The 21,172-nt window shown below is 40.9% G+C and overlaps 2 protein-coding genes across 3 annotated transcripts in view; both read right to left on the minus strand.

Annotated features, from left to right (window-relative positions):
- LOC144653293 (NACHT domain- and WD repeat-containing protein 1-like) overlaps positions 1–21,172 on the minus strand; it is a 48,935-nt gene that overhangs the window by 9,427 nt on the left and 18,336 nt on the right. The window lies entirely within an intron of this gene.
- Positions 6,894–20,135, minus strand: LOC144653291 (NACHT domain- and WD repeat-containing protein 1-like). 2 transcript variants are annotated; one of them, XM_078513247.1, is made up of 8 exons: positions 20,015–20,135; positions 18,087–18,162; positions 16,928–17,354; positions 15,908–16,110; positions 15,296–15,629; positions 13,433–14,160; positions 12,610–12,822; positions 6,894–11,780 (listed from the first exon to the last, which is right to left on the minus strand). In XM_078513247.1, the coding sequence occupies exons 2-8, from the start codon at positions 18,141–18,143 to the stop codon at positions 8,472–8,474; spliced, it is 5,271 nt and encodes a 1,756-aa protein (XP_078369373.1). In that variant the 5' UTR covers positions 18,144–18,162; positions 20,015–20,135; the 3' UTR covers positions 6,894–8,471. The 2 variants fall into 2 exon arrangements, with proteins under 2 accessions (XP_078369373.1, XP_078369372.1); XM_078513246.1 differs by lacking the exon at positions 20,015–20,135 and having other exon boundaries at positions 18,087–18,500.

The raw sequence follows: 21,172 nt of genomic DNA on the forward strand, positions 1-21,172 counted from the left end.
GCGGCATAAATCATTCAGTCTGCTCAGTCAAGGTTAGTGACGGGATGAACGGAAATTTATTCTGCATCCACCAAGGCAATTCGTAGGGATGCTGATCAGATACTGGCTTTCTGCATTGATGAGCAATAAGCCAAGTTTTATAAGGGGCAGCTCCGCTCGAGGTCTCTTGTATATTACGTTTTTGACTTAAAGTAAAAAGACCCGTTTCGTATACCTTCCTTAGAAAGTGGTACCCCTTTTACACACCTGCATTAAATCTACTGCATCCGTTTTCTAACGCTTTAACTTTAATAACCCGGTAGAGTGATTCTACTCAGCCCGCGAAACAGAAAGCGGATTAAAGGAGCTACACGAACAACGCACCTTGAAAAAACTTGCACGTTTTTACAAGTTTGTCGTTGGTATTCCGTCCAGTTATTTTCGCGTTTTTATTACTCCTTTGTTGTTTTTCTATGTTAGAAAACTATTATTTTGATTTCCCTTACTTTGAAAGTTATCGGAAAAATGACTTAAAATAGCGTGACACTTCAAGCATCGAAAAGCAAAAATGTAACAAAATACCTTTAAATGCATTACGAATAAATAAAATGTGTGGGAACTGCTATTTTAGCTTTTCTCACACGAAAGCTTCTAACAAAACCGGAAAATCTAACAGACGAAATTGCAAACAAACTACAAGCGGTTGACCCGCTGTGAACGAGAAGGGCTGATTTGCATTTTGTGCCAAGCAACTCTTTCTTTTGTAAATATCTGGCGAAGTTGTGTACTTTAGTTGTTTTTTACGATTATTCGCATCCAAAGGTGTGAATTTATAACGGCGGGTATCTAATAATGTAGCGAAGGTCTAAAATTAAATCGGATGAACATGGAGACAAAAACATGTCGCGAAAAATTGTCATCGATCAACCAAGTCATTAAATAAATTTCTACATCTCTTTCATAGATCGATGTAAGCAACGTGAGGTGTGAGCGTGTTTTAGTATGCTATTAAAGTTATAAGAGCTAACTTATTGGGTTTTTCGACGACGTTTTCCTAAGTTAATATGTTATGGGTAAAAGTGTTAGCTCTTCCAAGCAATAGCATTGAAAGCAGAAGTGCTAAGCCAGTGGATTTAATCAGTATTCTTTAGTCACTTACCTGCTTGCCAACAGATTGTGCCAAACTGGAAAATTATTACAATCGCTTGTTCGTGAAAGAAATTTGTATGCTTGATGCTCTACATTATTGTAGGCAAAAAGCAAAGGCACTCGGGATATGACCGAAATTCGCAGCAAACAATTTTGTTATAATCTGCGCTCGAGACTTCTGGTCAAAAGCGATTTTAATATACTATCGTCTACAACATGATTAAATATATAAAGTTATTTAACGTTTTGTTACCATGGTAACAAAGCGGCTAAAACAAAGTTAGGGTATAAATAGTTTTGCAGAATGCACAAAATAATCACGCAACCCGCATGTTCCGCTCAGAACAATGGTACGTTAGTGACAACGATCGGTAAAATATTAGTTGAAAAAAACAAATCAGGAAAACAAACTGTGAAGCGCATGTTGAAAATGAAGTACGATAAAATTCTCGGACGTTTCGAGACTTCTGTCTCTTCATCAAAATCAAAATTTTTACGGCCTAGAAGAATTTAGACAATGAAAAAATGTGGTCGATTTTACAGTAACACCAAAAATCTACTGGTGAATCAGATGGAAAATCAGTGCGAAATTAAGTGTAAGAGATGAGTTTCGTTAGATCAATTTTTTTAACTTGAAGCCGACAAATGTTGAAATTTCGTCCTAAATGATCCAGCTGCCTTTTTACAACTCGCTTGATTATGTCTTTTGGAAAAGTCGCTCAATATCTCAAGATTTGCGAAACTTGCCATGCGTTGCAGTCGTTATGTCATTATTTTCATGGTCTACTCTCGTCGACGTAACTTTCGACCATGAAGCCTGGTTTTCACTAGCGACGCAAGCACAAGTGCATGGATAACAGCTCTTATTTCCCCGTGAAAACGGCTTCGACTCAAGCAAAAGTACAAGCGCATTGCATTTTGATCCTTGCGGCAAGCACAAGCACAAGGATCAAACTTTGTCCTTTTTGCGTGATTGTGCTTGTGCTTGCGTCGCTAGTTAAAACCAGGCTTAAGCGTACCTGTCTTTTTTCTTATCCTAACATGCGTGACGTTAGTCTCTTTCGCAGTAGACTGTCCACAGCCCTCTATTTTTTCGTGTTTTTTCGATCGATGAGCGCGCGGTGAGAACGGCAAGAGAACTGGACGCCAGCGCAGTTCCCCCTCCCCCGCGCGCTCGCGCTTCGCGCTCGCTTCGTTTGCTTTTTTTGCGTTGAAAAATCGAGAGGCTGTGGACAGTCTACTTTCGCAGCCGTTGTTTGGGCTCGTCACGTAACGCTCCTTCCAGCGTTGCGCGATGACCCAAATAACGGTTGCAATGGAAACAAGCATGTATAGCATGACGTCCGTCCAAAAATAATTGATTGACTCAATTAACATAGCGGCTTGTGGTCTGAGTAAACCGTGAATAAGAGATTCTGCTCGCCTCTCAATAAGTAACAAGCTTTTCAATAGAATGATGTGAACATATCAAAGAATTCAATACCCGAATAAGAAACTTCATCAGATTAATTTGGCAAAGAATTTAATATTCACACAAAATAGCATTCCTCGTTTGCTAATATGCATAAGGAATGACTATAAATTTATTTCACTAAATAATACTATAGATTTGGGCAAGCCTAAAAGTGAACCTCTTAAATTATTGCAATCACAAGATTTGCGCAAAATCGCTACACGAGCACAGTTTACGGAATCTTAATGCTATTGATATTATTTCATTTTAACCGATACTTACCACTTGACTTTCTAGTTTTCCACACAACTGCTTTCTAGCCTTCGTTGCAGCCGGATCGTGTCACCTAATCCTCGATATGCCGGCAGTTTTGACGGAGACTCAGTGTGCGACGCAGGTTACTGATTTTCAGAGGCGCCCCAATAGAGAAACTGTGAGCCACGCGAAGGCCAAGAGCAAACCCACAAAGCTTAACCGTCTACAGGAGTGGTAAGGCGTTTTCAGTCTATAACTGTGCTTGAGAAAGAATGCGGACAAAAGTGACACTTAACAAAGAAACGCTTACGTTCGACTCTGCGCATTTAATAACAGCCGGTCACTGAGCCTTTAAACCCCTGGGGCTTACACCGGGAACATTAATTCAATTTTTGTCACGCTAGAGTGTTGACTCAGTCTGCATAAATCATTCAGTCTGCTCAGTCAAGGTTAGTGACGGGATGAACAGAAATTTATTCTGCATCCACCAAGGCAATTCGTATTCGTCAACGCATCTTGAAAAAACTGGCAAGTTTTTACAAGTTTGTCGTTGGTATTCCGTCTTAATCTTCGTCAGTGAAAATTATCCTTGGTTATTTTTGGGTTTTATTACTACTTTGTTGATTTTTGTGCTAGGCAACTATTATTTTGAGGTTTCCTTCAATTTGAAAGTACAATAATCAGAAAAATGACTTCAAATATCATGACACTGCTCCTTCAAGCATCGAATAGCAATAATGTAATAAAAACTTTTAAATACATTACGATCAAAATGTGTGAGAACTGCTATTTTAGCTTTTCTGCACACGAAAGCTTCTCGGGAAGCTTCTAAACAAACCGGAAAATCCAACAGACGAAAGCGGAGTATTGGTGGCACGCTGTGTTTCTCTCTTTCAGTTTATTCTTTTCATTGTGCAAACAAACTTCAAGTGGTTGACCCGCTGTGAACGAGAAGGGTTGATTTGCATTTTGGGCCAAGCAACTCTTTCTTTTGTAAACATGTGGCGATTGTGTACTTTAGTAGTTTTTACGATAATCCACATTTAAAGGTGTGAATTTATAACGGCGGGTATCTAATAAAGTGCAGTGATAAAGGTCTAAAACTAAATCGTATGAACTAGGAGACAAAAAACATGTCGCGAAAAATTGGCATCGATCGACCAAGTCATTTAAATAAATTTTTAAATCTCTTTCATCGATCGATGTACGTAGTGTGAGGTAGCGTGTTTTTAGTATGCTATTAAAGTTACAAGAGATAACTTGTTGGGTTTTTGGATGACGTTTGGTAAGTGAATGCGTGATGTTAAAAGTGTAAGCTCTTCCAAGCAATAGCATTGAAAGCAGTAGTGCTAAGCCAGGACGCGCGGGTTTAATCAGTATTCTTTAGTCACTTACCTGCTTGCCAACAGATTGTGCCAAACTGGAAAATTATCACAATCGCTTGTTCGTGAAAGATATTTCTATGCTTGATGCTCTATATCATTGCAGGGAAAAATGGTAAGCCACTCGGCGTATGACCAAAATTCGCAGCAAACAATTTGTTATAATCTGCGCTCGAGACTTCTGGTCAAAAGCGATTTTAATATATTAATCTTCTAGAACACGACTAAATAAATAAAAATAACCTATCTTTAACGTTTTGATACCATGGTAACAAAGCGGCAAGAACAAAGTTTGTGATTTTAGAGTGCACAAATTAATCACACGCAACGTGCAAGTTTTGCTCAGAACAATGGCGCCTTACTACTGACGTGTAACTGCGTCACTTGATTGGTCAAGCGCGCAGAAAAATTTGGTAAACTCGTAATCTTTCATGTTGTACATAACGTGCAAAAGAGAAGCAAGGACGCAGGTTATTTGATGCTATGCCAGCACCTACATTTTGCAGGAGCCGCAATCTTCACGTAATATAGTAATTATTCGCTTTCTTGAAAAACTCATGTTGTGATTTAATTACGATATGTTAATATTGAGTTCATTTGAAGTGTAAGTCTACCATTACGTGGTGGCAAGAACAACTAAAGTGTTTTGTTTCCTGGGGATTTCAGTCAGGTGTGAAACAGATAAAGCCAGCTGCAGTGAAAGAAACCTCGACTTCGGACGTTTATGTGTTTTTATGGTCAGCGAAGATTGGGTACTAAAAAGTTTTGGTGCTAAAGAATACTAATACTTCCGACACCACATTGTTGCGGAAATTATAAGGTTTATTGACTAAACAAGGACAGTCAAACAGAGATAGGTTTTTTTTGTATTATGCATGCTGTCACGTGCAAAACCGTCTCGTCCCCAGAGGCCGCGGTTCTTCTGGCCTGCGCTAGGGATCGGGACCTATTGTCTATTCTGAAAACCCGCCACAAAGGCGTCTGAATCTGATTAGCTGTTGAAAATGTGTTCGTTTTACTACAATCTCCGACGCACGCGCACAATCAAACCAGAACCAGGAAATCCTGGTTCAGGTTTTGAATTCGTCCAGGGCCGTTGAGTTTCCCGACCGCTGGTTAAGGTGAACACAAGCTCTGGGAACGAGATTGCGTGCAAAACTGGTAATTAATATTAGAAGACAAAGTTAATTTTTTTAGATTTAAAGATAATTCTTTTCTTCGACGTTGGTTTCACCGTGGTTCCCCACCAGGGGGCGGGGGGGGGGGGGGGGGAGAAAGTCGGCACTTTCCTTTAGAGAAATAGCAGTGCCTGGAAACGGTGCGAGTCTATATCAATCAAGCCGTTGCTACGAAAGACGTCACCCAAAGTTTTGTTTTCTCATATCAATGACTGCATGCGTGTAAAATGCGAATAGTGGCGGTGTTTGCGTTTGATGTTTCACGCCACTGATTTCTCACAGTGATGTTTCACGTCACTAAGAATTTGGCGTTTGGAGTTTTGGCGGCGTGGAATACCAAGCGAAAAATTGGTCACGGTTGACATTTAACAACCAAACAATGGTAAATCATTTCAGAATCATTGGAGTTATTTTTAATTGGTATAATTCGCAAGCCCTACTTTTGCCAGACTGGACACCGTTATCACTGTTTGTTGTTGTGATGTCTGGCAAACTTCAAAAGAACAAACAAAATGCAAATAGCTATTGTGTTTTAAATAATTAAATAATTAATTTTACTGTAAATATAAGAATTGTAATTTTAATCTTAGCATAGTTAATTTAAATACACGACCCCACAAGCTTTTAGCTTTTATTATTATCGTGTCAAAATAAAGTTTTACCTTACCTTACCTTACCTGTTTTGTGCACGGTCAAGACCAAGACATGCGAACTAGGCAATGGCTTCGGTCACATCTACGACGTAACTAAAGTTTAACTATAGTTAGTTTCAAGTTACGTGACGTCATACCTAACTATAGTTAGTGCTTTCGGTCGTCTTTGCGGTCACACCAATGCAGCTCACTATAGTTAGTTCTGATTAGCTTTTGAATAATTTCAAATTTAAATTAGTTCATGAAAGCCCTTGTTGTTGATGTGTGTCTAGTTGTTCCTCTATTTTTTCTATTTTTGCACGGCATCTCGGCGTTGAAGAAAATAAAATGAAGTAAGGATGCTATAAGCCGAAGAATTCAAGCTTTATGTCTGCTAACATTGGTGATATGTACTTTCTTGGCATCTTGTTTTTCCTTTTTTCCTTCCCTTCACGCTTTGTTTTGCATATTTATGTCCATCTCGCACGTTCGAAAAGAATTGTCGCATTCTGATTGGTTTTTCGTTTGTAAACTTAAGACTAACCCATGAACCCTGCTTGGGCATAACTATAGTTAGTGTGTATTGTTTTGGATCAACGAGGCGTAAATTTTCTAACTATAGTTAGGGTGAACAGAGAAGCGGTCACATTACCGAAATATCTAACTATAGTTAACGCCGTCTTAACTATAGTTAGCAGTCCAGATGTGACCGCAGCCAATGACTTTGTCAAGCTATTCACTGTGCCCTTAGCAACCATGCGATAGCTACTGCGCACATTCGGTTGCCCGGCTCCGCTATGTCCCCCTTTTCAATCGTGTAACAAAGGGAGTTTCTTCCCTCCCCCCTGTTCCCCACTTTCATCGTTTACCTTACGAGACGTGTTTTACATTTCAAACGATAAGCAACAGCTACCCGTTATCTTTAACCGAATCGACCAACACAAGACACATGTTAAAAAAAAGAATAAAAAAAGAACATTTTTTAAAAGGAACATGGGTTTTAAACTTTTGTAATGAAATATTGGCCGCTTTCACACTAAAGACGAACAAATCGTCTGAGACGCATAAATCGTCTTATTGTGAAAACGGGACAGTTCGATTTTGGACGTCTAGACGAAAAAGTCGTTTAAAAGCTGTCTTAAATTCTCTCTAGACGAGACGATTTGTCCGACCTCCAGTGTGAAAACGGCCATTAACATTCTCTTTTGATCGGGTTGGCAAAGAACTCTAAAAAGAGCTCTAGATCACCAATATTCTCAAAAATTTCCATTGCGGTCGGCTGTTCGAATGAGTGAGAAATTACACTAGTTTTAAAATCCGCGGCAAGTGTAAACTATTTTCCACTTGAGCGGCTTTTCGAATGGGTATTGTTTTACTCTTGGCGATCTCGAAACGCGCCATTTTCAAACGCAAATCCAACTGGCAGTTTTTCAAACCGAAAAGAACAGTGGTTCTTCTTCACCAATTTTAAAACTTAAAACGGATTCTTGTAAAGAAGAGATCAATGTTTCATTTTCTGTGCGTGCATTTTTTAAATTCAGTTAAAATTTTCAGAAATTCGCTTTCTAAAACGGCCTCCATACAAAAAGGCCAATTTTACTGTATTTCAAGTGCAAAAGAACATTCCTAATGCTTGTTCAATCTTCTTCGTTTTAGCCTTAAAATGTAAATATAACATTCATCTTCAAAAATCTGTGCGTGCATTGTTAGTTATTTACCTCTTAAAATCAGTGAACAAGTTTTATTAACGCTACTATGCCGATTTTGTCCCTTTCTTCTCTTAATTGTCAGCGCACTTGCGTTCAAATTTGCCGCTTCGCTAATTATGAATAATTAATGATGTCCATGATTCTGGCCTACGTTTCTTTTTTCAGAAAAAAATAATACTGAAATAGAACTTGGTAATAGAGCGGTTTTCACTTGAGTGTCGAAAGTAAATTGCGTTTGCTTTGGTTTTGCATTGCTTCGCTTAGTGATTGGCTTAAAAATCTCGCGCCACTTTCTCAGCCAATCACAACTTAAACCAAAACCAATCGTGACTCGCTCGCGCACGTTTTCCCGCGCTTCGTGCCAGCTACATGTTTTTGCTTCTAGTTTTGATTGGTTCACTCGATTGTCCGTGTCTTTTGTGATTGGCCGAAGTAATTACATTGGTTTTGGTTTTACGACACTCGATTGAAAACTGCTCTATGCTGTAAAGTCACGTTGACGTGTTCCTCAATACACGTGCGTAACAAAGTCCTGGAAACCCAAGCTAGCACTAGCAATACCCCTTTGTAAATATAACTGCGAAAACATTGCTTCAAAAAGTGAAAAAACTATAGTCACTAAATAATTACATCTCAAGAATGATATAAAATAGAAAAATATAAAACTACGTGTTGATGTAGTTTCGGAACACAGTCATTTCTTCGTTAGTAATTTTTTCTCACAGTACACAGACCTAAGCTAAAGGACTGTTGTCGTCATCCTTATCAGTATCCATGCCGTCTTCAGCCGAAGGCTTCCCTAATTCGGAGTCCTCAGCGGTTGCTTCTACGGGCAAACCATCATATGGAGACCTCAAATCTTCTTCTCGTGCCTTGCCTTTCTGCCCGGGACGGTGTAAATGGAGAATCATTAGATTTGGGTTTTCTCCCATCCCCAGAGCGAGCCTGTCTCCAATAATTTTTACGTGATTTGGATGACCATCTGTCGTGAAGGACGCCAGCTTCTTCCCGGTCTTTGTGTCCCATGCGTCAAAGCTGTTTACTTCCTGGGATTTGGTGATGATCACCTCGCCATCTGGTGAAAGATAAAGTTCGGTTACGGGTGGAGAAGGGATGATACGCAGAACCTCGCCTGTTTTAACACTCCAGATTTTGATGCCCTGGTTGCCTGTTCCAGTTACGGCTGTCATTGACGCTCCTGAAACTGCGATGGTGCTGGCTGTTTCGTATGCTTCTGGATCGAACAGCTTCCGTATGAGCTGACCAGTATGTAGATCCCAAAGAAGCGGCTGTGAATACTGAACTAAATTTACCAGATATTTGCCATCATCGGATATCCGTGCGTTGAAGAGCATTAGCTGCTCACCTTCGTACTTCAAAATCTTGTGGGTGAAACTGGTTGTGTCGATGGCAATCAAAGGCAGCTCTTTGTCCTTGTGCTGGGTCATGTGGCCTGCCAGCGAACACACAGCCATTTTGCCATTGTTGCTGATAAGCAGCTCTTCAAATCTCTGCTTTTCTTTAAATTTCACGACTTTCACGACTTTCCCACTGTCAACATCCCACACTTTCACAAATCGCCTCCCTCGTGAAAACGACAGCATACGCTTCTGGTCAATGAATCCGAAGGCATTCATCCTCTTGCACGCCTTTCCATCCAAATTCCTCTCAATCTTTCCCTCAGCAAAGTTGAAAACTTTGTAGTGTGGAAGATCCTGGTCGTAGATGAAGCCGACACCACGGGTGGCAGTGCACATGCGAACTGGATTCGGGAACACCTTCAAGTTCATCAGACGGCGCACTCTTTTACCACTCAGCGCGTCCCACACGTCGATCTCGCTTTGCAGCTGGATAACAGCTGTGGCAAGAATATGGCGCTGATCAAAACTAGGCGAAACAGCTGATATTTGATCAGCTACCGTGTTGCCTTGAATCTCACTTAGGACAGTGTCCTTCTTATTTTCGTCATCTTCCTCTCGACGTTTGTCGTAGACTCGGAGACTGTTGTCTTGTCCAATTGCCAAGATGTTGATGCCATCGCGGGTATAAATGCGCAACCGGAAGATTGGACTTCTAAGGCACTTCTCCATTTCTCTGGTTTCCAGATTCAAAATGCAGATTTCAAACATATCGACAGTCACAACCTTTGTGCCGTCATCAGTTATCTGCATTCGATGAAGACCTTCCTGCATCTTGAAATTAGTCAACTCGCGAATTAAACTTCCAGAAAGATCGTACAATCGCAAATTATCAAATGAAGATGACATCACGGCCACTTGATCTAAAGACGTTATTTTGATTTCCTTAATGAAAACGTTTTGGCCCTCTTTGTTTTTGGGATACGATACAGTGATCTTGCGAACTTCTTTGCCAATTTCCACGTCAATGAAGTGCACAGTGCTCTTGCCTCTGAGATTGTAAACAGCATGTTTTCCACGTGCATCCAGAGAGCCAAGTTCTTCTTCTGTGTTGACATCTTTCAGTTTTAACTGGTGAAGCAGTTTACCATTCTCTACCTGCCAGATCTTCAGTGCGTCGGGACAGATGGCTACCAGTAAGTTCTCTTCATCAGCAAATGAAACTGGAGCTTGGGGAGAGTATGAGAACCATTCATCATCATTCACCTCGAATTCTTGAATTATTCGCCCGGTCAGCGTATTGAGCAGGAAAATCTTGTGCGATCCAGCAAGTAGCAACAAGTCAGGATTCTTCTGGCTTATTTGGCTGAAATTTGTGCGGTAAAGGTCGGTTGGCTCTGTCATGGTAAACTTTCGCAGCTCATTTCCACTGACGTAATCAATGATTCTGATGACTAAACCTTCCGAGCTCTGGCTAGTGACTGCAATAGTGCGATTGTCTTTGGCAATGCTGACCACGTCAGTACCAAACTGCGTCAAACCTATTGCTGAACGCAAAGCTCCTCCAGGTGCTGTCAAACACTTTCGGTTTGGCAGGAAGCAAGCTGTCGAGGGATTTAATGCTTGCTTCAAAACCTTGTACACATCAGGGTACTTTTCTTGCCTCTGCAGAAAGTTGTACATTCGACCAATCAGTTGAGTGGGAAGTTGGTTGCTGTCCTGGGAAAGCGGATGAGCTGAGAGTTGTAAACATTCGTGAAGAAGTTCCACATCGTCATCTTTTGGTTTTGCGTTAAGATACGACGAAAAATCACTTATGAGCACTTGAAGGGAGGTTCCTCGGAGCTTTGCTAGTAGAAATTCGAAGTTGCAAAGACATTCTTCTCTCATCTTTTCGAGGTTTCCAGAACGTAACAAGTGGAATGGCAGTTCACTCAACTTGCGAAGATTGTAGATCTCTTTGCCTTCACGAGAGTCGAACATCAACGGCTGCTTTGGCACCAACCTGTCCATGGACATCTCCTTGCCTTCTTTATTAACATATGGCTTCTTCACTCCCCCAGACCACTTACCAAGAAAGTAGTCACTCATGTTAGTGTGAATCTTCATCCTTTGCTCATCTGTCAAATATCGCTCCTGAGCGGCCTCTATGAACTGACGATGATACCAGAATACCACTTGAGTGCCGTCGGCTCCTCGTTCGATCAGATAGTCTCCTATGTCCGACCGAATACGAATCCACAACAAGGGCGGAAGTCTTCTTACTGGCGGTGTCCAGTACTGGTAGACATCATTCAGAACTTCGTCATCCAAAGAAAGGAGGTCTTCTAGCTCTGGCTCCGTCAAACCGTTCTTGGATGCAGTGATGTAAGCCAATGCATGGCTGACGAGTATTTTTCCATGACGCCTTTCAACTCGGTTAAACATGTCATCGATGATCTCTCGTACAGTTGGCTCAAGATACAACTCGGATTGAGGAGTATACGAGTTCCATCGCAGGGCTTCGTCGAATGATAGTTTGAGGTAGAGAGGAAGAGGGCACTTTTGGAATGATTCCATGACGTAGGATTTCTGTTTTGGTAGGATGGTCCGATTGGCTGCCTTTAACCAGGTGTCAAGGATGACGTCTGCTTCATCGAGAGGGATCTTTGGTACTTCCATAAAACATTTATCAGGCAGGATGGTCTAAGATGTAAAACAAAAGCATAAATAAGGGAACTTTATGCGATTTACTAAGCTCGCTATACCGGGCATCCAAGGTTCTTTTTTTCAGTACGAGTATAGGCCATGGAAACATAGCCTGCGAACGCAGACGTATTTCTGGCTGTCGTTTCTCTCCACTAAAAAGTTCGGCGGAAAGAAACGACAGCCTGAAATACGTCTGCGTTCGCAGGCTAATGGAAACACCATTCTACAGCAATTCAATCTTATTATGAACATTGAGGCAAATATTCGTTTTACATCATAGTAAGTTAGAGTGGTTTTCAAATGGCATCAGCTAACAAATTACGACGAACAAAAATTTAGACGACAAAAACAAGCCAGACCTCGAAGCAACATTACAACCTATAACTTGTCCAAAGCGAGGCGTAACACGTGTAAACCACGACACAATTGAAATCGGTTTTGCTTCTATTTGGTTGAAAAAAAGAGTGATTGTTCGGATTGGTTACAACATGTTGCATTAATAATAAAGCTCAACACACGCAGACCAAAACGGAAAACAGCTTGTTTCCAAAACACCAGAAGTAAAACTTGGAATACAGTCAACTCTCTCTTAACGGACACCTCTATATGACGGACACTTCCATAAGACAGACACCTAGTGTTGTTTCCTTCCCTTTTTCGGTCATTTTATTGTAATTTAACTCCCTATAAGACGGACATCTCTCTAAGACGGTCAGTTGGGGCCAGTCCCGACGGTGTACGTCTTAGAGAGAGTTGACTGTAGTACACATTATTCCATTTCTTTTTCTATAGATATATACTGTCGGCTTTATTTTTTAGTACTTACTCTCAGACTGGGTAATGCCTGGTATTCTTCGCCAGGTAGAGTTGAAAGGATGGCGTACACGTTTCTTGGTAACTGTCTTGGAAACCAGTCCATCTGTCGACCGCTGTCATCGATAGAAAGCTGATCCAGTGAGTCCAAAACCAGAACAACGGGTTGATTTTCAGCCGATTTCTCCAGGCATTCTTGGAAGTAATCTTTTAGGGATTTCATGTCCTAAACAAATATGAAAAATCATGCTAAATGAAATTGGAATTCGATGTCCGCTTAACAATGATTCGATTTCTCTCTTGATTAATTTTTTTCTCGATAATGAGACAACGAGAAGACGTTTTTAAGCAAAATGACGGCCAATCAGAGACGACAGCCAATAAGAACGGGGAGCAACAGTGTGGGCGTGGGTTTAAACCTCGCTCACTCGCTGGAGTAGGTAAAGGTTTAAAAGTCTGCATACGAGCTTAGTGGCCAATCAGGTGGAATCTATCCCGGTTTCCATTGCATGACGCGACTAGGAGTATTTCTAATCCCCCTGGGTGAGATGCTAGTCTATCGAAGGGATGCCCCCCAGAACTGCATTCACAAGTAACAATTTATACACCTGATTAGAGAAAGGCACTATGAGAGCAAAGGGCCTTGCCCAAGAACACAAACCAGTGCCCGGCCATGGCTCGATCCCGGACCGCTTGATGCAGAGTCCAGCATACTTACAATTAGGCCACCACGCCTCCTACCTGCTGGAGTGGTATGGTACGATCAATCATTGAGCAGGCGGCGTATCAAAAATTCAAAACTAAAATACTATCATATACTAAAATCTGTCAGTTACCTCTGGTATATCTTCAGTTTTCTGTCCAGTAGCTTTACACAGCTGAATACACATGCTTCTTAGAAGAGGTCTAATACCAGATGAATCGGGTGATGTGCCAATGAATCGCAAAACGACTATAGGACACTCGTCTTCGATCCACGTTTTCACTTCGGTTGCGATTTTGGCCATGATTGAGGTCTTTCCACAGCCTGATTCCCCGTACAACACAACACTGTGTTTATCATGTTTCACCATAGTATTCTTGGCGGCTTTCAAGAACTCTTTACGACCATGGAATGATTTACACTTCTTTTGGCAAAATGAACCATGCTGAAAGATCTCCTCTGCAAATGCATCTCTTGCGCCTGATGTCTCTTTCTCCTGAATGCCGTTTTCAATCATTTGAGTCAACGTGCCATAAAAGTCTTTACACAACTTCTCTATGTAGTTTGAGTGCGCAGTGGACGCCGAAGGATCGACACCATTGTCAGACCATTTGATGTCATAATTCACGATATTTGTGCTTGGCAGGGCTTGTGGGAGGTCTGTTTCTCGAAGAACGTTAAGAAATTTCTGCGCAGTTTCATCCACGGTGGAATTAGCGCCCCATGTCTTGTCCATGAATTTCCCAGCGTTGTTACTTGTGATGTTGGCCTGAAGATCTGAAATTACTCTTTTGAACCAGAAGCAGTGTTTTGAAGGATTCGATGCATTAATGATGCCTCGCCGGATCTCGTCCTCGGTTACTGAAAAGACAAGAAAAATTATTGAAGAATGTTGCCGATACTTCAAATGAAGGTTTGCATCTATAGATGTATTCTTAAATTCATATCGGATAGACATGTTGTTCGCGGTTTAATTGCCTTTAAAGGCCTGGTAATACGGGCAACATTTTTGTTCAACTTGTCTCGCAACATTGTTGCGGCATTGCAAGTTTAACGAGTTGTTGCCCGCATTACTACCGCGCGCTCTACTTATCTTGCAACAAATTTCGGTGTTGCAAGTTGCAGCAACATGTTGCACAAAGTAGAACCGAGTTATACTTTTTGCATCAATTTTTTTCAACTTGCAACACCGAAATTTGTTGCGAGACAAGTTGAGCGCGCGGTATGTAATACGTGATACGGGCAACAACTCGTTCAACTTGCAATGTCACAATGTTGCGAGACAAGTTTAACAAAAATGTTGCCCGTATTACCGGGCCTTAAGAATTGCACCACACATTTCAATTGGCCGCTTTCCGACACACTAGAAAACCAGAAGGGTTTTTTGGAAAAACAGGACATTTGTGATCTGTTCCAGATTGGGATTAAGGCGAGTGGAAAAAGGCGAGGCGAGGAGTTTTGGCTCTTTCGCCACTTCTCTCCCACCAGCCCTAGCATTTTTGCCTTGCCATTTTTTCGTCAAGGGAGTCGAAAGAGAGGCCGACCACGGAACACGTCCGCTAGAAGCAGAGATCAAGTCCATGGGCAAGAGTTGATACCAGCTAGAGAGGGATGCACAGGACAAGGGGGCTATGGCGAGAGGCTGTTTATAGCCTGTGCTCCTGAGAAAAAAGTGAAGGACTACTACTACTACTACTACTACTACTACTACTACTACTACTACTACTACTACTACTACTACTACTACTACTACTACTACTACTACTACTACTACTACTACTACTACTATTTTTTTTTGTTTTACTCGCCGTTATTTTTGCTTCTACGAAAGAAACCGAACGCCTTGAGCATGCTATGACAATTTTTGTCACGGTCTGTAGGCGCTTTGCTGTAAGCCGTTGTTTGCTAACAACGCATATGGTTTAGTGAAACAGCTGTCTGGCATTGACTAATTACACGCATTACATACGTGGAAGCTCAAATTCATAAATCATACCTGACATATAGTACTTATGCCGTTCACTCTTGTTAGCCAAAGCCTTGTCAGCAGCCATCCTTAGAACAACTTGCAATCTCTCAAACGCCGTCCACCATTCACCAGACGCCTTCTTACGTAACTCCTCGTTGTCATAATTACGATAATTAGGCAGCAGTGATGTGATTGGCTGCAGCAGATGTTGAGCGGGAACTGAGTTGTCATCTCGCCAGAACCAGTGTTTCAGCAGTTGAAGGTCGTCTTTGTTATCAACTGCGCCAAGGAGCTTCTCAAACTCGGATGCTGGAATCTTTGCAGGGAAGGGACGGTAGCCATACTTTTGCCCTAAAAAGGTCTGAAATAAAGAATGAGACGCACCAAGTAAATAAACAAATAAAATCCAAAAGGCATTTGATTGGCATAATCATCCAGACATATATAATGTCTTAGAACCGAATTATTGCCACATTAATCAATTTGATCAAAAAAAATTATAGTGGCAAAAAAGTCATTAGGAAAATGAAGACTAACTTACCTATAGCGAGTTTGTATGTTTCTTAGTAACTTATGCGATTATTGACTATGGACCAATTTTTTATCAAGACATCCTAAATAATCAAAAATCAAACTCACAATGAAGTTGGGTCCAGTCGACAGCTTCTGACATGCGCGTAGCTCCCTCATGCAGAGTTCAGTGGTCATGTGATCATCAGTAGACTCGTCCCGGACTCCCCATCTCATGTCGACCACTTGAAAATCATAGCCTCTCTCTTGACAGTAAGACTTGAGTCGAGGGTAGACTTTTTCCATCAATGTGTTACGCTCCACGGATGTGTCTTCGGAAAACAAATACGTACAAGAAAAGTAAAGGTACATACTTTGCAAGTATCCAATAAAGAGGCAGCGTGGCCTAGTGGTAGGGCGCTGGACTTGTAATCTGGAGGTCCCGGGTTCAAATCCACCTCCCTGCCACTTCGTCTTCGGTCGTCCCGAATTCAACTACTCCACGCTTTGTAAATAGCCAACCAGTTAGCCTCCTGCCAGTTGGGGTTTTTAACAGGTTTATGTTCGATTTGCAATTCACAGGGAGCAGGGGCACCACAGCGGTGTCACTGATGGGAGGGCTCGCCTCCCACCAATCTGGTCCGGGTTCGAATCCTGGACCTAACTTTATATGTGGGTTGAGTTGTCTGGTGATTCTCACTTGTTCCAAGGGTTATCTCTACAATCTCTGACTAAACGGTTGAGACACTGTAAATTTTCACCAATTTGGGTACTCCAGCTCATTTTTGTCAATCCCCCTCCCCTATTTCAATGTTGTCAATGTTGTCGTGTTATGGAAGCAAAGCCTGGTAAATTGCAAACCCCATAAAACAACATTGAGTGGGGAAAAAGGGGGATAACATGTCTTTAACAAGCTTGCAAGTCAAGACATTCGAAAAAAATCTGTGCAATGCGTTTGTCTCAACTGGTTTTGTCCGAGAGTGTAGGTTTGAAATCTCTGGTTTTCCTCCCTTCTCAAAAACCAGTGCTCCAAATTCCAATTGGATCTTGACGTACAAAATCTTTTTAACGAGCTCCCGAGAGCTCGTTGTACGTGGAAAATTAATTTACATTCCTGTATTAAAAAAACATATTTAAAAGCATATTTACCAGTAAAAGTAGAACTTGTGAAGATTCGAACGACTTTAACGTTCTCTGGGAATTCACTTTTCAGGTCCCCCATCAAGGCCTTTTTTAGCTTCTCGCTGTAACTGGAAACATTTCCAGGAACTGCGTTGTTGTTATCTTTCTCTTCATCACATGCCTTTTCTTCATCGCCTTCTACATCTTCATCTTCATCTACATCTTCATCTTCATTTTCTTCCTCTTGTTGTTCATCTTCTTGATCCTCGTCTTCGTTTTCCTCCTCTTCGTCGGATTTTTCTTCGTTGTCGCTGTCTTCTTTGACCTCATCTTCTTGTCCTGATCTTTCTTCCTCTTGATCGTCACACGATCCCTTCTCTGAAGCCTCTTTCTCTTCTTGTTCCTCTTCTTCCCCTTCCTGTTCCTCAGGAAATGCTTCAGCCTCTACACGCTCCTGCGTCAAGTGAGTCAGGTAGTCATTCTATTGTTTATTTATACACGTAGCGCCTAGGAGCTAAAGTCAGCTTGTTTAAAACGGACTTGTTTCATTCATTCAATCAATCATCTGTTAACGATTTATTAAGAAGAATCGTTCAAGCTAAAAAAGATAATACAAAATTAAAATGGTATATTTCAAATACAACATCAGGTTTAAAAAGTCATTCAGATTATCGCGTGTTCGTCGCTTGCCTCGCCTTAAAGTCCTCTAGCTCTGGCTATGAGTAACAGAGACATATAATATAGAAATCGGTGCATCCTTCATTTTTTCTGACAAGGTTTTATTCCGAGTTAAAGAAATCTTCAGAAATTATGAGTAACAATTATTCAAATGCTTGGTATGAAGAATTAAGTTCAGAATAGGAATAGAAACTCGGAAGAGAAAGAGGCTTTCCTAAACGTGAATAAAATCATCACAGCAGCGTTGTTGGCAGATGGTTTTCCATTACAAATACTAATAGTGATACAGTTCTTAAAAAAAAAAACAAGTTTGGGATAGGGTAGGTATTTTCGGGGTCTAGTCTAGTATGGGGTTACAAAGTCAGCTAAACATGGTCTGGTGTAGGGTAAGGGTTTCAGAGTCCCAGCAGCACACCCCCACCCAAAAATATACAGACGACCCCCCGGAGCGCTACCAAGGTAGCTTTTGTTGGACCAGTAAGGAGTAAGACATTTGGAGAAACAATACCTCATTTTGTTGCTGCTGAAGCTTTCGCTTCTTTTTCCTGGAAACAGCACTTCCCATGGTAATGTTTGGATCTCAGCTACATAATGCAATGGTTAGTGGTGAGAATTCTGATGTTGACAATGAATACCAATGTATCTCTAATAGGCTCTAGAGCGGTTTTCACTTGAGTGTCGAAAGTAAATTGCGTTTGCTTTGGTTTTGCATTACTACGCTTAGTGATTGGCTTAAAATTCTCGCGCCACTTTCTCAGCCAATCAGAACTTAAACCAAAACCAATCGTGACTCGCTCGCGCACGTTTTCCCGCGCTTCGTGCCAGCTACATGTATTTGCTTTGAGTTTTGATTGGTTGACTGGATTGTCTGTATTCTTTGTGATTGGCCAGAGTAATAACTTTGGTTTTGGTTTTACGACACTCAATTGAAAACCGCTCTATTTACTTGTAGTATTTATTATCAGTATATTATGAAATAAACCACGTGATTGTCACTGCAGAGTTCAGTTGTAATTTAGTAGGAGTGATCGTCGCAATATAACTGTTTCAAGTACAACTCACTTGTGGCCTAGGCCTGCTCTCGAGAACTCGAAAAAATCGTGGGTTCGAATTTCTTTCAAGTTTCAGTTGACTTCTGGCCTCTCCTTGCAACTGTTCAGGGCCGTAGCCGCTTTGAAGCAAACCGAGACGGGGGAAAGAAAATACCTAGGAAGGGAATTTAAGAATGGGCATTGCTCCAGTCATGATATTTTTTCTGGCCACGGTCTTGCTGTGGGACTAAAGACTAAGGTTAAGAACAGTTTTATACAGTTTTATATTACTTGTGATAAACTGTGAAACACTAAGAACCCATTCTTTCATAATATGTTGCTGCTTCTTCGAGGCAGGGCTTAATAACATTCAAAAGTATGACTAGTGATATGACTAAAAATGTAAATATGACTAGTGGCGTAAGTTACGTCAAGAGACAATTGTTACTTTCTCAATCTGATGTCACTTTAGGCAGCTAACGTGTACTTGTGTTTTCCAAAGAGATCTGAGCTAAAGAAATTCTAAACATCGAAAAGAAACAAATGAAAACATAAAATAAAAATGAGTGATTACTGCTGTTTTTGATTGAGGCAATTGTAATTTGCCATTAAGAACGTGCATTTCTGCACGAAAAAGCCTCCAACCGGAAAATCTAATGACGAAATCACAACAATAAAGCCAAAAGTTTTTTCTTTTAGTTTTTCCTTTGTGCAAACAAACTTCAAATGGTTGACCTGCTGTGACAGAGTAGAGCTGATATGCATTTTAGGCCGAGGCTCTCTACTCTTGTAAACATCAAGCGAAATTATGTAGTTTAGTACTTTTTAAGATTATCCGCATCTAAAGACGTCGGTGAATATATAACGGCTGGTATCTAATAGAGTGATGAAGATCTAAAATCGTATAAACTTGGAGAAAAAACAACATATCGCGAAAAATTCACTTCAATCGACCAAGTAATTTTGTCAGTAGCCGCAAATTTAATAAATTTTAAAATCTCTTTCATCGATGTAGGTAGCATGAGGTAGCGCGTTCTTAGTATGTTAACTTACATGTCAAAGAGCTAATTGGCTTCAGTTTTGGACGAAGATTTTTAAGTGAACTCGTGCATCTTCCACGCGAGTTTTTTAATTTAGCCTTGCGCGACAGAACATAATTAGCTCCGATTTGCATAGTATAAAATCGTGCTTTTTACAAATTTCTTGTCACTTCCCGATGAAGGCTAAAGTTTCAGCTGAAACGTTGGGACTTTTTACGAAATTTTACGAGCATTTTCAACAACATATCGCGAACGTTTTTGTTTTCAATCATGGCTGGGTAAACGTTTTAGCTCTTTTAGGCAGTGAAGGCAGCGAGCAGTGCCAAGCTAGCTCGCGTGCGGCTAAATATTCTCTAGTCACTTACCTGCTCACCAGCAGCTTGCCAAGCTGAAAAATAACCGGTGTCGCTTGTTCGTGAAAAAAAAATTAGTTTGATGCTCGGTATTTTAAGCAGAAAACTAAGCCGCCCGGGATATGACAAAAATACGCAACATCAGTTACCCGCGCTCAGGACTTCTGGTCAAAAGCGATTTTAATATATTAATCTTCTAGAACATGACTAAATAAATAAAGTTAACCTATCTTTAACGTTTGATACCATGGCAACAAAGTAGTCAGATCAAAGTTAGTGATTTCAGAATGCACAAAATAATAAGTATACCACGTGACGATTGCAGTTTCCACAGACTATCACAGCTGCATGGCTTCAAAAAGCCCTTGGCATGTTAGAATTACCTTGCTCTCATTGAACGTTATGTATAACATGAAAGATAGCGAGTTAGCTTGTTTACCAAATCTTAGTTGCTCGCTTGGTCAGTCAAGTAACACAGCTACAAGTAATAACGTCAGAGAAAACAATATCTGCTGCTTCTGTTGCTCAGTGCCATTGTTCTAAGCGGAACTTTCAAGTTGCGTGATTATTGGTCATTATTTGTTTGTTGCAAATTGCTTTCTTGTATTCCAAGTTGTGACTTCAATTATGTTATGTTAATTTTAAGTAAATATTTTATTAAGTGTTAGAGGACCTGATGGCGATAACAGCAAAGGTGTTTTGTTTCCTGGGGATTTCAGTCTTGGTAACGGACTATAAAGAGGTACTTGCTGGCTTTGGTCACCGAAGTGCTAAAAGATGTGTAAAAATGATAGGTATCAGTTAGACTTTCAGTTCCATGTGGCATGCTAGTCAAGAGAATACAGGCACTTGTTACGGAGACTGGCTTACTACCCGGGGAGGGTGTACCCGACCAAAAGAAGTTTTTTACGTTGAGGCTCCGTGCCAAGTTCCAAACCCTACCCTTTTATATAGCATTTCGGACCAAAAAGGTAACCTTTCAAATACCTGCGACAGGAGGTATACGTTTTGCCGATGTTCAGAGATTATAACTGTTCATGTTTCAAAGACATGGTTTCTGCAAAGGAAACTTGACATTTCTGTGTATGAAAACCAATTTAAGATAAATCTAGAATAGTTTGAAGAACGCATCCTGTGAGAATAAACAAAGGCAAAACAAAAAAAACTGTA

This window comes from Oculina patagonica, chromosome 5, assembly GCF_052425735.1.
Source record: "Oculina patagonica isolate OP01 chromosome 5, crgOcupat, whole genome shotgun sequence".
NCBI lineage: Eukaryota > Metazoa > Cnidaria > Anthozoa > Scleractinia > Oculinidae > Oculina > Oculina patagonica.